This window comes from Aspergillus bombycis (assembly GCF_001792695.1).
Source record: "Aspergillus bombycis strain NRRL26010 chromosome Unknown contig00024, whole genome shotgun sequence".
NCBI lineage: Eukaryota > Fungi > Ascomycota > Eurotiomycetes > Eurotiales > Aspergillaceae > Aspergillus > Aspergillus bombycis.
This window is the reverse complement of record NW_019170026.1, coordinates 1,406-14,926: the sequence shown is the minus strand read 5'-3', so window position 1 is coordinate 14,926 and position 13,521 is coordinate 1,406. Positions and strand designations below refer to the sequence as shown.

At 49.0% G+C, this 13,521-nt stretch overlaps 4 protein-coding genes across 4 annotated transcripts; 2 read left to right on the top strand and 2 right to left on the bottom strand.

The window, feature by feature from the left end:
- Positions 1 to 1,508: 1,508 nt before the first annotated feature.
- Positions 1,509 to 2,619, top strand: sho1 (osmosensor SHO1; the record flags this gene model as incomplete). Its single annotated transcript, XM_022530889.1, has 4 exons — positions 1,509 to 1,646; positions 1,713 to 1,871; positions 1,926 to 2,048; positions 2,101 to 2,619. The coding sequence occupies 4 exons, from the start codon at positions 1,509 to 1,511 to the stop codon at positions 2,617 to 2,619; spliced, it is 939 nt and encodes a 312-aa protein (XP_022391026.1).
- A 2,098-nt stretch (positions 2,620 to 4,717) lies between these two features.
- ABOM_003758 (response regulator) lies at positions 4,718 to 7,356 on the top strand (the record flags this gene model as incomplete). Its single annotated transcript, XM_022530888.1, has 3 exons — positions 4,718 to 6,206; positions 6,280 to 6,947; positions 7,000 to 7,356. The coding sequence occupies 3 exons, from the start codon at positions 4,718 to 4,720 to the stop codon at positions 7,354 to 7,356; spliced, it is 2,514 nt and encodes an 837-aa protein (XP_022391025.1).
- Positions 7,357 to 8,045: 689 nt separating this feature from the next.
- Positions 8,046 to 9,450, bottom strand: ABOM_003757 (mitochondrial 37S ribosomal protein mS45; the record flags this gene model as incomplete). The annotated part of the gene is made up of 2 exons (XM_022530887.1): positions 8,046 to 8,738; positions 8,959 to 9,450. The coding sequence occupies 2 exons, from the start codon at positions 9,448 to 9,450 to the stop codon at positions 8,046 to 8,048; spliced, it is 1,185 nt and encodes a 394-aa protein (XP_022391028.1).
- A 1,401-nt stretch (positions 9,451 to 10,851) lies between these two features.
- On the bottom strand, positions 10,852 to 12,699 carry ABOM_003756 (RNA-binding protein; the record flags this gene model as incomplete). Its single annotated transcript, XM_022530886.1, has 1 exon — positions 10,852 to 12,699. The coding sequence occupies one exon, from the start codon at positions 12,697 to 12,699 to the stop codon at positions 10,852 to 10,854; it is 1,848 nt and encodes a 615-aa protein (XP_022391027.1).
- Between the last annotated feature and the right edge of the window lie 822 nt (positions 12,700 to 13,521).

Here is a 13,521-nt window from a genome sequence, read left to right as displayed (position 1 = left end):
CACTCATGCCACATCTCAGCCTCAGCCCTGGCCAGAATTTAATGAGAGGAACCCACTATCTGCACTAACAGTAATTAAAGCAAAGACCGAGTTGCGTGTCGCCCATCGCAAGCGGAGAAGAGGGATCCATTCAGGCAGTTTTAAATCAAGATCTCATTTCGATCTTTGAGTGCCATGGGTTTAGTCATAATAATGATAGGCAGCGCCATTTAATTGTCATTCCGAGAGTTCAGTCAATGGGGAATTGTGACAATGAGAGTCATTGTGGGGATAGGATGATAGGCTACGAAGGAATAGAATCCTTTGGCTATGTGTTACCAAGAAAATAATAGTTAACTAACATAAAATAGACATGCGTAATTGTCAGAATTAAAAGGGAAAAAAAAACCCCAAAAAAATCCATAACTGTGTCATGGCCTTCTAGTGTTCATAATCCGCATAAGAATAGTAACGACAGAAACTTAGTTCGGGCGAGGACCAGTCGCTATGCGTTCTCGATCTTTCAGGCCAGGGGCCAAACCAGGAACAGCAACCAATCAAGTGGAGTCCGTGTGTTTGTGGAAACGGGGTTCGCGTGGACGCTCCAACACCAGTGGGTGTGAAACCTGCCAAGTGGTACTCTAGTGTCGTAGTATCTCTGCCTTGCTGCCTCAGTGTCCAGTCCACATTCTCTTTCCCCTCCCGTCCCATCTTCTCTCCTTTTCCCGACTGGACGAAGTATTCGACTTGTTCAACATTTTGCACTTCATTTTCCCCATCTTTGTTACTTTTCTATCACTCCTTCACCCATCAGTCGCTTTTACGTGATCGACTTTTCACTCGTTTCCACTCTTCCCCCCTCTCTTTTGCTGTCATCCCTTCTAACGTTTCATCTTGATCTTTCCTTCCTCCAGCCAGGCGCTGTTGTTTATTTGTTGCCTGCAAGGGGCATTCTTGTTTCTAAACTTCCCTCAACCAACCTCTCAAGGGACACGCTCTTTGGTCTCTTGATTGCTGTCTCAGAATATAGTGCTTCTTGACATTTTTTATTTTTTATTTTTTAACTTTACCTTGACCAACCTCCTTGTCAATATTCTTGCTTTACCTCTAAGGTACGATCATGCACTTGCGCTGACTGACCGCCTCTGTTCTTCTATTTTCTTTTATTCAATTTTTTTTTAAACACGAGTCACTGGTTCGTGTTGTTATCATTCACGATGTTTTCGATCAACCGCCAATTGATCTACATGTTCTCTGTCCTTCGCGTCTAGAACTACACAACGAAACTAACCGCTTGATAGTAGCACGCTGACTTGATCGATAAATGCCATATATTATCAGAAACAGCAACTGATATTTCCGGGGAACCTTGCTCAGTCATTTGATCTTGTTTGAAGAACGCAAAGGAGTGATTATAAAGTCACCGCCATTCACAGACGTGATATACCTCTTCGGTCACTTATACCGACGGCAAAGAACCAATCTCGAACGTCCTATATATTCTGTTTCGTCCTTCCCTTACCACATTCATGGTGGCTTACTCCACGCATTCCTCATCTCTACATAAGCCGAGCCCTTATAAAGAAAGTCCTCGAAGAATGGCGAGATTCCGTCCAAGCAATATCCTCGGCGACCCGTTCGCGCTTGCAACGATCTCCATTTCGATAGTATGTGTCTTAGGCAGCGGGGTGGTCCAGTCTTGGTGATTGATGCTAATGGGGTCTCGTTTGTAGCTGGCATGGGTCATTGCATTCATATCGTCGATTGTCTCGGCTATTAATGCCCGTGGCTATCCCACCTATTCATGGTGGGGAGTCGCTTATTCGCTTTGTATTATTCTTGGGATGACATTCGTGTTTGGTACGGATACCGGTTCTGTCTACGGTGTAGCTGTATGGTTTTCCTGGTGCCCTTTATGCACATGAGCCAAAGCTGATCAGCAACAGATTGTGGGGTATCTTTCCGCTGGTATGGTAATCACGACACTTGGTGTGAATTCGTTGGTCTATCGCAGCGATTCTGCATCGCAAGCTGCAGGTGCCGGATTTATCCTCATGTCTATGGTGATAGTGAGTCTCATTCCGCTTCCAAGGCATCGAATATAACTCACGAGTTCAATAGGTTATCTGGATATTTTATTTCGGATCGACGCCGCAAGCCTCGCATCGTGGATTCATTGACTCGTTCGCTCTCCAAAAGGAACACCCCGGAGCATATGGCAACGGCAGACCTATGTCTACGGCCTTCGGAAACCGACCTGAGACTACTTCCAGCCAGGCGCCTCAAATGTATACATCGGCACAGCTCAATGGTTTTGAGACGTCATCGCCCGTATCGGGCTACCCAGGCGGCGCCCCCGGTTCGGAAAACCGCAGCTCATCGCAACCTCGATTTGGCAATCCTTCGAACGCCAACTTGCCTGCCAATGGCAACGAGAACGAGGTTCCTCAACCCACCGAATATCCGTACCGGGCAAAGGCAATCTATTCGTATGATGCCAACCCAGAAGACGCCAATGAGATCAGCTTTACCAAACATGAGATATTGGAAGTATCCGATGTTAGCGGCAGGTGGTGGCAGGCCAGGAAATCCAATGGAGACACAGGCATTGCTCCATCAAATTATTTGATCTTGTTGTGATCCGGATGGAGCTTCTCTGTGTAACGCTTTCTTTCTTCCCTTTTTGGTTTTTTCATGGTCCTCGCCATTTTGTTGCGAGAAAAATTATCTTTGATACCCTTCGAGTAGTATCACTCGGCGCGAGTCTGGTTTGCGAAGTCACGTTACGTCTTGATGGCATTTTCTTGCTTGTTTCAACATTCCTTGGTCCTTGCTTCCTTTTCGTTTTGTAAAGCGCATGTTCGGTTATCGATCTCTTTGCCTGAGCTTCTTTGAGCGGGCACCTGCGCGCTGATATATCATGCTCTATAAGTTTCAGCTGTCATGTTCCGGACATTACTCATTACATGCTTCAATTTTTATCTCATGTTGAACTGGAATGGTTAAGCTTTTCTTGAAAGTATGAAATCAAGGCTTTGTTCCAGCTCTAGGCAATAAAGCGAGTGTAGCTTCCGTCACTTCTGAGCGTAGCGAGGATCCCATCTGGTTGTAGTATAACACAATGTCGACCGGCGCAAGCGAGGCATGGCGCAGAAAAGAAAAGGCGTTGGTGCCTCATACCATGAAGCATGCCATCCAGGTTATAGTACTTAATTCCGACCATCTTTTCATCCTGTGTCAGTAGTTGCCACATGCGCCAAATATCGAGTATTTGTATTTCCAAAGCTTCGCTCGAGTCGACATCTTGGAATTGAAAAGCTTACTTGCTGATCATGCCGCAATGCTATATCGTCTTGGGATTCACCTTGCCCGGAATCGTTGTAAGGCGATTGACCTTTAGTTCTGTGAGGAACCAACCTGATAATTCATTAGTGGTAGATTGGGAGGTCCTTAGTCGTTGGTCTCTCTTGTGGTTAACCTGTCTCGACTTGGTTGCGAAGTCTGAGTCCTTCCTGCATCTTCCATCAGGACCCGGTAAAGTATATATTGGACATGTGATAGGATAGGTCTGGATCGACCAGAACCTTATCCGTAGCTCTAGCAATTTTATGGAAGTATAAATGCAATTCCTCTGAACCGACATACCTGAATGCGCATTCTTCTATCGAGCCACGAGAACAAACGGAATGTAATTGCAATGGTTCAGTACCATCTTATCGATCAATTGGAATTCTACGAGGAGTCCGTGCGCTTCTTCCAATGATTTCATGAAACCTCCATGCCTTAATATAGATAGTGTCAGAGACTAGCTGCGATTCTAAACTAGTTAGTTCCCTTAGGTACTGTACATGCATAAAACGCTGACATGTCAACGCTGCATGCACCATCGAAATGAGGCGACGACCGCCGAAATCTCTTTCCCAATAATCATTGCTCTTGTCGGGTTTCTATCGCTTCTCTTCTCATTGACCAGTCTCACTTCGCCGGGGACTCTTTGCGGCCCAAGCGTTGGGGTTTTCAGGAGAGATTGACTGGATTTACGCCCTCTTCCGATTATCATCCGATTCTATTATTACTATTACTATTTACTATTATTATACTACAAAGTGCGGGAATCCTACGGGTCAAGATCCCCCGCCGGTGGACTTTAGGTAAGGTAGGAATTCCCCGTGACTGCTGAAGCAATTGCCTTGTTGAGTAACTAGACAACAACTCCAACCGGGGTCGTTCGATAACTGAACTTCCCCTCAACCGCTCTCCGTTCCCTCTTTAGCCCTCGTTTTTCTTTTTTTACTCGCTTTCTTCTTCTTTTGCTTCCTTTACTTCCTTTACTTCCCCCTTTCCCCGCAGTCACGCTCCTTCTCATCTCGGAGGGGAACAGTGGAAAGAAAGTCTTATCAAATAGTTCGACTTGCGGTCGTTCCTGTTCCTCTCCTATACAAGAGATGAGGAGCGCTGCCCTTCCATTTACCCCGTCCATCACCGCACGGTGTGCCACAGTTATAGTTGTCGTCGCCAGTGCCGGTGATGGTCCAAGTCTCTCGCCGTCTTGACCATTTCAAGCGAGAGGAATAATGGAAGTGCCAGTATAGTCTCTCATTCATCTAATCCACTCCTTTACATTCTACTTCCTTGCCTGTTTTGTTTGTTACTTTTTTCCCCCTTGATTTTTCTTAAAAAAGAGATATATTTTCCTGGTCCCTGATTATAAAAAAGCTGTCGTGGGTGAGGCTCAGCCATGTCGACGACCAATTCCTGGAGCAAGTTTAAAGCCAAAGTGCTGCGGCGATCGTCGACTGTCAAGGCGGCCACTGGAGCGGAACCTTTCCTCGTGCCAAATTCCAGCACCGCCAACACCAACTCCTTATCGCCAGTGCCTTTGCGCTCTCCCCTCACGTCCGACAAGGGTTTCGCTCAACCCCGTTCGTGTAATTCCGTCTCCTCGTTATCTACTGCTCAGCGCTCAATCTCGGATGATACCTCCGTTCCCCCCGCGAGTCCATCGGCAGAACGGGGGCGGTATTACGGTTCCGTTGACGAAGGCTCAGTAGGGAAATCACAATCTCCTCGGGAAGAAGAACCATCACGACTACGCAAGAAGACCCGAGCTCCAGGACCATTGAATCAAAACCCCCTAACTCCCACCTTAGGATCACAAGAGCGACAATTATCCGAATCGAATCTTGATCGTGTCCGCGCTGTAATCGACCGTCATAGCTTGCCCCCGGACTTTCTAAAGTCCCCCCCACGGTTACTTGGCTCGAACGAGCTACTACAACAGTTACCTTTTGCTTCAACAGCGACCTCACCTCTGCCGACTTCGGGCAGTGGAACGTCTCAGACTGCGTACAACCAAGGGCGGGACCGTACAGGGTCTACGGTCGGCGAGCCCCAGTTACCCACACCCCTGACTGCTGTTGCGGAGAATCCTTCCGCTGCACCCTATAATCAAGCACCTATCTCCAGTACCGTTTCGATCCCAAAACGTCCTAGCCTCGGCTCACGTCGTCAATCGCTTTTTGCCCCGTCTCACCAGCATTTGATTAGCGATCTACTCGAGCAGCCGAGAACCTCCCTAGAAAACGACAGTAGTGGCCGCCTTGCCACCGGTACTGCTGGCATGCTACAACGCAAGATCTGGGTTAGACGGCCAGGGGGCTCGGCCACTTTGGTGCCGACCGCACATGATGCTCTTGTCGACGAGCTACGCGATCAGGTAATAATGAAATACGCCAACTCGCTGGGCAAGACGTTCGACGCGCCCGATATCGTCATTCGCATCGCTGCTCGAGAAGGCTCGAACAAACAGGCAACCCCGGATCGGATGCTAAGTCCAGAGGAGCCATTAGTCACAGTGGTGGACTCTTATTTTCCAGGCGGCCAAACGATAGAGGAGGCCCTGATTATCGACATACCGCCACGACGAACGCCGAAACCGTCACCGCGTCATTCTATCTACTATGAGCAAACTGAGCCGGGCGAACATAACGAATATTTCCCTCTCATGCCGATCCATCCCAATATTCCGACCCCGCCAGCCCATGCATCCAATTCTTCGGGCAGTGCCAGTGCTCATCCAGCCCCCTCAATAAGTATCCTCACGACCGGGATGGCACCGCCATTACCTTCGCCAGGTAGCCGGGGCAATCGCCATACCCGCCGGCCTCCTCTTACCCGACACACTACGAATTCGCCCACTGTATTAGGGCAATCGGCCAGCTCCAAGGGTTAGTGATCTGATATCTTGACGACTTTAACCGGCTCGGGACCATTTTAAAGATGCGTACTGACTGCTTATAGATGCTGGAGCCCAACAAACTGCCATACCTCCGCAGCCAGCTCCACAAGTCCCTACGCCACCTGTCCCGCCTCCAGAATCGCCTCAGAATAAATCGATGACCCCTCCTGCACGCGGCGCGTCACCTCGCCCTCGTCAGTCGGCAAAACCCAAAAAGAGCCCTGCGCAGTCATTAAGTGCAGCGTTCGGAGGACTCATCGAGGGCACTGTGCCACCAATTAATGTTCTCATCGTTGAAGATAACGTTATTAACCAGAGGTTGTTAGAGGCATTCATGAAGCGTCTTAGCGTGCGTTGGAAATGCGCCGCAAATGGTGAGGAAGCGGTCAAGAGGTGGCGAGAAGGCGGCTTTCACCTTGTTTTGATGGATATCCAATTGCCCGTTATGAACGGCTTAGATGCGACGAAAGAAATTCGCCGGCTTGAGCGTTTGAACGGAATAGGTGTTTTCCCCAAGACGGCATCCGGACGGTCAAGTGCTGCGAGTACCACCGCAATGACCCCGCCGGAGATAGACCCCGAAACCCATGATTCTTTGAAAGAGGAGGATGTACTGCATGATCTTTCACTGTTCAAGAGTCCTGTCATCATTGTCGCGTTGACTGCCAGCAGTCTGCAAAGTGACCGACATGAAGCATTAGCCGCAGGCTGCAATGACTTCTTGACTAAGGTATGTCTTATTGTTAATATCTTGCGCATGACCAAAGCTGACAAATTGGTAGCCTGTGCGATTCGAATGGCTGGAGCAAAAGGTGACGGAATGGGGATGCATGCAGGCTCTGATTGACTTTGAAGGCTGGCGCAAATGGCGAGGGTATGCAAATGATAACCAGTCATCAGCGACACCTGCACGTGCACAATTGGAAAATGGACGTGTGACCAAGAAATATTCTCCTGCCTTGCCAGATTCTTCTTTCCAAGATACGGCAGCCCGGCTTTTGCATCTTCCCAAGCCGTCGGATCTCTTGCCAGAAGACTCTTCTGGAGGGGAAGCACCTGACTCTCCTGCGAGCCCGTTGACCACTGTGCCTGTTGGGGAGACTTCGAGTCACCACGACGCGGCTCCGGATGCCGTCTAAGTTGCAGGAATTCACGTTTGTTTTGATTTTAGGCCCTCTCGGTTAGCTGGTCTCTTTTTTGTCACAATACATGCATGGTTGATGTTGCGTGAGCTTGTTCCGCTATTTGAGGCTTCTATGGATACCCAGCATAGCCCTTGTTGATTCCTTCTATAGCACTGTTGTTCGCTGGTTTAAAGGGGGCGGCTTCTTCATCTTTCGTGGTTTTTTACAGGTTATTCTCATGTTTATATATCTACCTTCAGGGGCATGCTCAAGCATACGATCGAGATTTTATGTTCGCTTTCTCCATTAAGATGTTTAATATCCTGACAAGTGATGTAGGCGTTGATGTCCTGATTCAATGTAAACTTGCATCGGTCTGAGATCGTTGCGCTAACACTGTTCAAGCAGGTGTGCTACTGCACCCACCAGTATCGTAGAGGTTGTCGGATTACAATTATATTCTGCGGTGCTGTATTTTACTATGCTCTAACCAAGATATAAAAAGTCAATACAGGGGAAATTGATCAGTATTCGGTCTTTACGACGTTAATTTGATTCAATTATAAGTACAAGTGAACGCTGACCCATCACATCCATATCTGTACAGAGGAGCATAGAAATACAAGAGTGTAAGAAAGCTAAGAGGTATTGATATAGAGACAGAGACTGGGAAGACATCCCGACTAGCGGTGATAATCTGGAGTTTAGACCTCCACGCGTGTGGGGATCTTGACTTGGCCCTTCTTCCGCTCGTAGCTGGGGATACCGTATCTGAGACCGGGGGCCTTAGAGCCACGACCATCTGTGCCGGTTGTCTCCTTGCTTACGACGACGTCCTTGAAGCGGAATTCAAAGCGTGAAGACTCGGGCTGAACCTTTGTTTGTTGCTGTTCCTGGCGCTCCTTAGCAATGCGCTTGCGCTCCTTCTCTGCGGTCTCCTCCTGGCGGAGACGTTCGTTGTATGCCTTGAAGACCTCACGGTATTCGGTTGGCTTAGACTGGCGGAAGCGCTCGTGCGCGACAAGGTGGGGGTGCGGGATACGGGCGTCCGCGGGCTGGAGAACTTGCTGTTCGGCCTCGCCTTTTCCGACCTTCTCAATATGGGAGGGGTTTTGCGTTATGCGGCTGATGGCTTCTGCCGGGTCGATAGCGTCGTTAGTGACTTGCTTGTTTTCGAGAGCTGGGGCGGCGGAGAAGACACGACCAGCATCGACACGGTTGAATTGGCGGGATTCGGATACAGGATAGAAGATTTGGGGATCGGTCAGTTTGTGGACGGGAAGATCGTTGATTGACTCGTGAGGTCGGTTGCGGTTGTCGCGAGTGTCTTCGTATAGGGGCGTTGTGGGTACCATTTCATGGATAGCCCGAGCGTATGGCAGGGCTAGTGATTTACCCTGTGATTCAAATTGTTAGCGATGAATCAGTCCTCTAATTGATGTGTAGAATAAATCAAGGAGAATTGGATGCAATCAGATATTAGGCGTTGTAACCATTCCCGGCCGATTAGACCGGGTCATAAAGACTAATCGATTTTATAATTGTCTCATCATTGCATTGTGGTGGAGGGCCCTGAGCAGGGTGCAAGCGGGAAATAAGGCAGAGAGAAACACATACCTGTTGTTTCTGACGTTTCTCCAACTCAACTAACCTCACAACAGCACCGACTCTCCGCATGTCGACGCCCAGATCTACACTGACAGCTCTGACACTCTTCTTCTGATTTACGACGCGGTCGTAGATCTCATTCCTTAGCTCCTCACTCAAAATGGTCTCGCTGACAAAGTTCTGGTTTAATGGGAACGGGCGGGTCCGTCCGGTAGGTTGTTCATCTCTCTCCTTGATTTGTGTGAGATAGTTGGTTGACCCGGGGACGTAGTTTTTCAGAGCGACGCCTTCACCGTTCAGCCAAGTGAACATCTCATTGCGCAGTCTCGTTTGAGAGGCCACGGTTGAAGAGAAGGGACGGCACGTCCGCCGAGATGTGGATGGAATTGATGAGGAAGAACATTGGGTAGGGATCTTGGAGATTGTGGAGGTAGAGGTGGAGGAAGAAAGGTAGGGGAGGAGAGAGTTGGTCACGAGCTGATTCTGTACTCGTGGTGGCATGGCGACGGGGTATATTACAACACTAGCTAAGTAACAAAAGGGGTATCAGGACACAGTGGGCTTCTATCAATGTAGATTAGCCCAATTGATGTCTGTTGAGGGAGGGTGGTATAGAGGATAGATGTCAACAGAACAACCGGAGGGCGAGGAAGAAACTTTTTTGCGCGGAGTGGTCACGTGAGAGGTACCAACCAGCCTAACTCATCTTGGACATGCGTGTAGCTAGCTCGTGGAGCCCATGGTTCTTACACCCTCGAAATTATTGTAATGATTCTTGATTGGCATGTTGGCAATAGCAATTATAAGTTCATTGAATGTATCAAGTACACGAAGAGCAAATTCCCGCGGAATGAAGATGAAAAATCGATATAGGTACGCCTCTTTCCCCCCACCCAACTGCCAGTGTAAATGAAGGGTTGAAGAAAACCGGATGAGAAAACCCAGAATATGCTCCCTAAGTTAACAATAAAAGCCACCACGCTGCTCGCAAGAATGCAAGTAAAAGAAAGAGCAAAGAGCAATCCGCTACAAATCAACTGGCCAAAGCCGGACGTAAAGGATCCCAGAAATGTATCTCAGTGTATAGCCCGTGAAGAACGCCTCTCACAATGGGTGTTTTCATGTAACCGTCGCAGACCTTTATCATAACATGGGATGGAATAATAAGCTGAAACCCAGTATCATGCCGCTCTTTTTTTTTTGTTTCTGTTTTGGTTTTGGTTTAGATTGGAGAGCTTTGCTTCCTTGACATAGCAAGCAAGCAGGCATTCACGCAGGCAGGTAAGAATGAGAAGGGGGGAATGGTATTCCTTGTAAACCCAAGGGACAAAGTGACAAGGTCCCATCCATGTAGAAAGAAAAGCATTGCTAAACCCCTCTGAATCAAACAGTGACGCCGGATGAATGAATGCGACACGAACTCGATGTCACTGATTGACCACAGACGAAGCTCGTCTTGAGACAACTCCTCGAACAACACTATTATCAATAACTCAGAAATAGCAGTACAGCACAGGGTATGAATGTGTACGAAACACAACAACAGGGGAATAACAAACAAACAAGAAGCCACTTGTCAGAAAGGTATAAAGGAAAAAAGGAAGATCAATCAGATGTCAAGACGATAATGCACCCCCAAAAGAAAATAAGAATGGAAGACCCACAATCCTGTGTTGTTCAAGTACATTTCAAGGAAACGAAAGGAGGATGGGGGAGGAAGAAGCGAAAACGGCAAGCAAGCTATAGAAGCAAGAGTCCCATGTTCCTTACTCCCAGGAGGAAGGGGAGCCTCCAAATGCTAATCTAGCTCGTGAAAAATCAAATCAAATCCCCAATGCGCCAGAAACCCAGTGATCGTCATCAAACATGTCGGACATTATCTCCACGATATGCTGCATCTTTCTACCGACCCATCATGTAGTCGGGGTAATAAGAATTAAACCCTCCCATATTCGGTCCTGAGCCACCGCCAGGGACCCCTCCAGAGAGTGGAGTGGTAGGGGACATCATGGAATTCATATGGTTTGTCCGAATTCCTAGGCCGGCATTTGGGTGGAAGGAGCCATTGTTTGGTACTGGCGCGTGGGGATGGCCAGAAGTATGCACGGCTCCGTTGTTTCGCAGCTGCAGTGGTGACACTAGGCCTGGAGGGGCCGAAAGACCCGGAGGAGGCCCGCTAACAGTGGAGAACATATGGTTGTGCATGCCACCAAGGCTGCTACCTCCAGAAACTGCACCTTGCGATGCAATATTATTGGATGCACTCATGGAACCCGGCTGCCCGGAACGAACTCCCAGGGGGTTCTTCGAGAAACTAAGACGGATACCGGTCTTGATGCTGTTGGAAAGTTTGTAGCCATACAGTTCATTCAAGGACTTGCCGGCTGTGCCCACATCCTCGAACTCCACGAAACACATGGGTCCGTTTTGCTTGTTGCGGAAGCAAAGGCGTTTGTATCCACGCTGCTTCATAAAAAGAGCTTTGAGCTCTTCTTCCGACGCGTCCGGTGGCAGGTTGCCCACATACAAAGTGTTGCAAGGTGGGTTCATGTCATTCGGGTTTGCGGCGGGCAAACTATGACGAGGTGTATGTGGATTGCCGTAGGGGAGCCCGTGGTTCGCACCCATGTTGTTGGTCATCGACTGGGGATATGCGGTCGAGGGAGTAGGAATTCCCATATGGGCCGAGCCACCAGGAGCGTAATTTGGCAACGGTGGCGAGGACAAATTGGTCGCCAGTGACAAGTTGGCAAACTGATTCGTGGGGAACTGGGGATTGGTGGAACGACGGGGGATGGAAACAGAGCCGGAGTGCCCATTCTCCGCATAGCCCACGGGATCTTTGAGAAGCTCACCCGTATCTTCGTCGAGGTCCTGATCAATCATTGACTTACCACTGACGCGTGGTAGATCATGGACACCATTTCCGATCGGGGACTGGGGCGAGAAAAGGCTATGGATGCGCGAACTTGATTCAGGAGGTAGGGCATCGCTGGCCGATGAGTTGGATGCGTTCGCCACCGTCAGCTTCTCCAGGCTCTGGAAAGTACCGTTAAAACGGGATGAATGCCGCGACAAGTGTCCATTAGACGTAACACCCCCCAATAAGCTACGCGTCGCGGTGTGGTCAATAGTATTGCGCCTGGGTCCCCCCAGAGCTGAGCCGATGGGACTATTATACATTTCCACGATCATGTTCGCATCATTATTGGAGTTCGGCTTGCCATCGAGCAAAGCCCGCGCCTCCTCGGCTGCAGCGACCGTACCAAATCGTGCGACTGCGCTCACATACCCGCTATCTTCGGGGGGGCTATTCTGTTCAAACTCAATATCCACGAGATCTTTAGCAAATAGAAGCATGCTGCGCAACAGCTCAAGACTAGTGCTCTTCGGAAGTTTTCGCATTAGGATCGCGCCACCCGTTCCGGGTCGAATGAAGCCGTTAAGGCCCTGCGCCGACCGATCAGCGTCGCTTAGGCGCATGGTGGCGGAAGGCATGTTATCGAAGGCCGACGGCGGACCGAGGGGTGTGAATGGATAGGTGAAGGTTGGACCTAGTGATGTTGACGCCTGCGATGTGGATGAAGTGTACACGTCGGTCGACATCGCATTCTGGGCCGTTAAAGGCGCCTGAGAGGATTGAAGCGACTGATGTGGAGGCGACGCGCCCGACGACACGGACGGCGTGCGATGAGTGGTACTCAAGGACCCAGGACTCGTACGGGTAGACTGGTTCGAACTGCCACTCATGCCTCGCGGATCGATGATCCTAGTTGTTAAATGGATCGACAAATCCCACGAGCAATGAAGGCAGGATTAGGTTCTCCAGGTAAGGGGAGGTGGGCAACGGGAGGCAACAGATGACAGGTGCCTATTGCTGAGAAGTGCGTCACAGATTATAAGTTTATTTGACCTGAAAAGGTGAACCACAGTGACAGTGACAATAATCAATTCATTTATTCGTCGTTGGGATGCGCCAAGGCGAGTCGAGGACGAACAGATCGTGAATATTGAATAAAGAAGCGATGCGACAACGGGCCGATCAACCGACAAGGAGACGAATAATGATCGCACGACGGGAATAGACGGATGAAGCAAATGCGAAGGAAAGGGAAACGAGAGGGAGTGGCTAGAGGATGAAAGGATGGTTGAAGGCGATGGTGGGAAGAAAGAATCGTATCAGGGGGGTGTGGGAAGAAAGAGTAAGGTGGAAGAGGAGAAGGGCGATGGAGCAATGAAAGGACAGGAGAGAAGTGAGAGAGTTCGGGGGAAGGATAAAGTTAGATTGGGTTTTGGGGGGGAGGCCGGAGAGGGGTGGCAGTAAGTAAAGCTGGTAACAAGTTCTCTCCAGTGGTACAGGCAGTACCTATGGACAGTCGATGACGGGGGATAGTATATTATGTATTGCCGTTACCTGATGGTAATCACGCCGAAGGAACAAGCTCAAAGTAATGATATAAATATATTTATTCATATATATTTAAAGAGGGAAATGAAATTACAGGTGGGCTCTGAATAGGTAATAAGGGAAACTATAAAATAAAACAAAAAAAGAAAGGAAAAGAAAAGGGA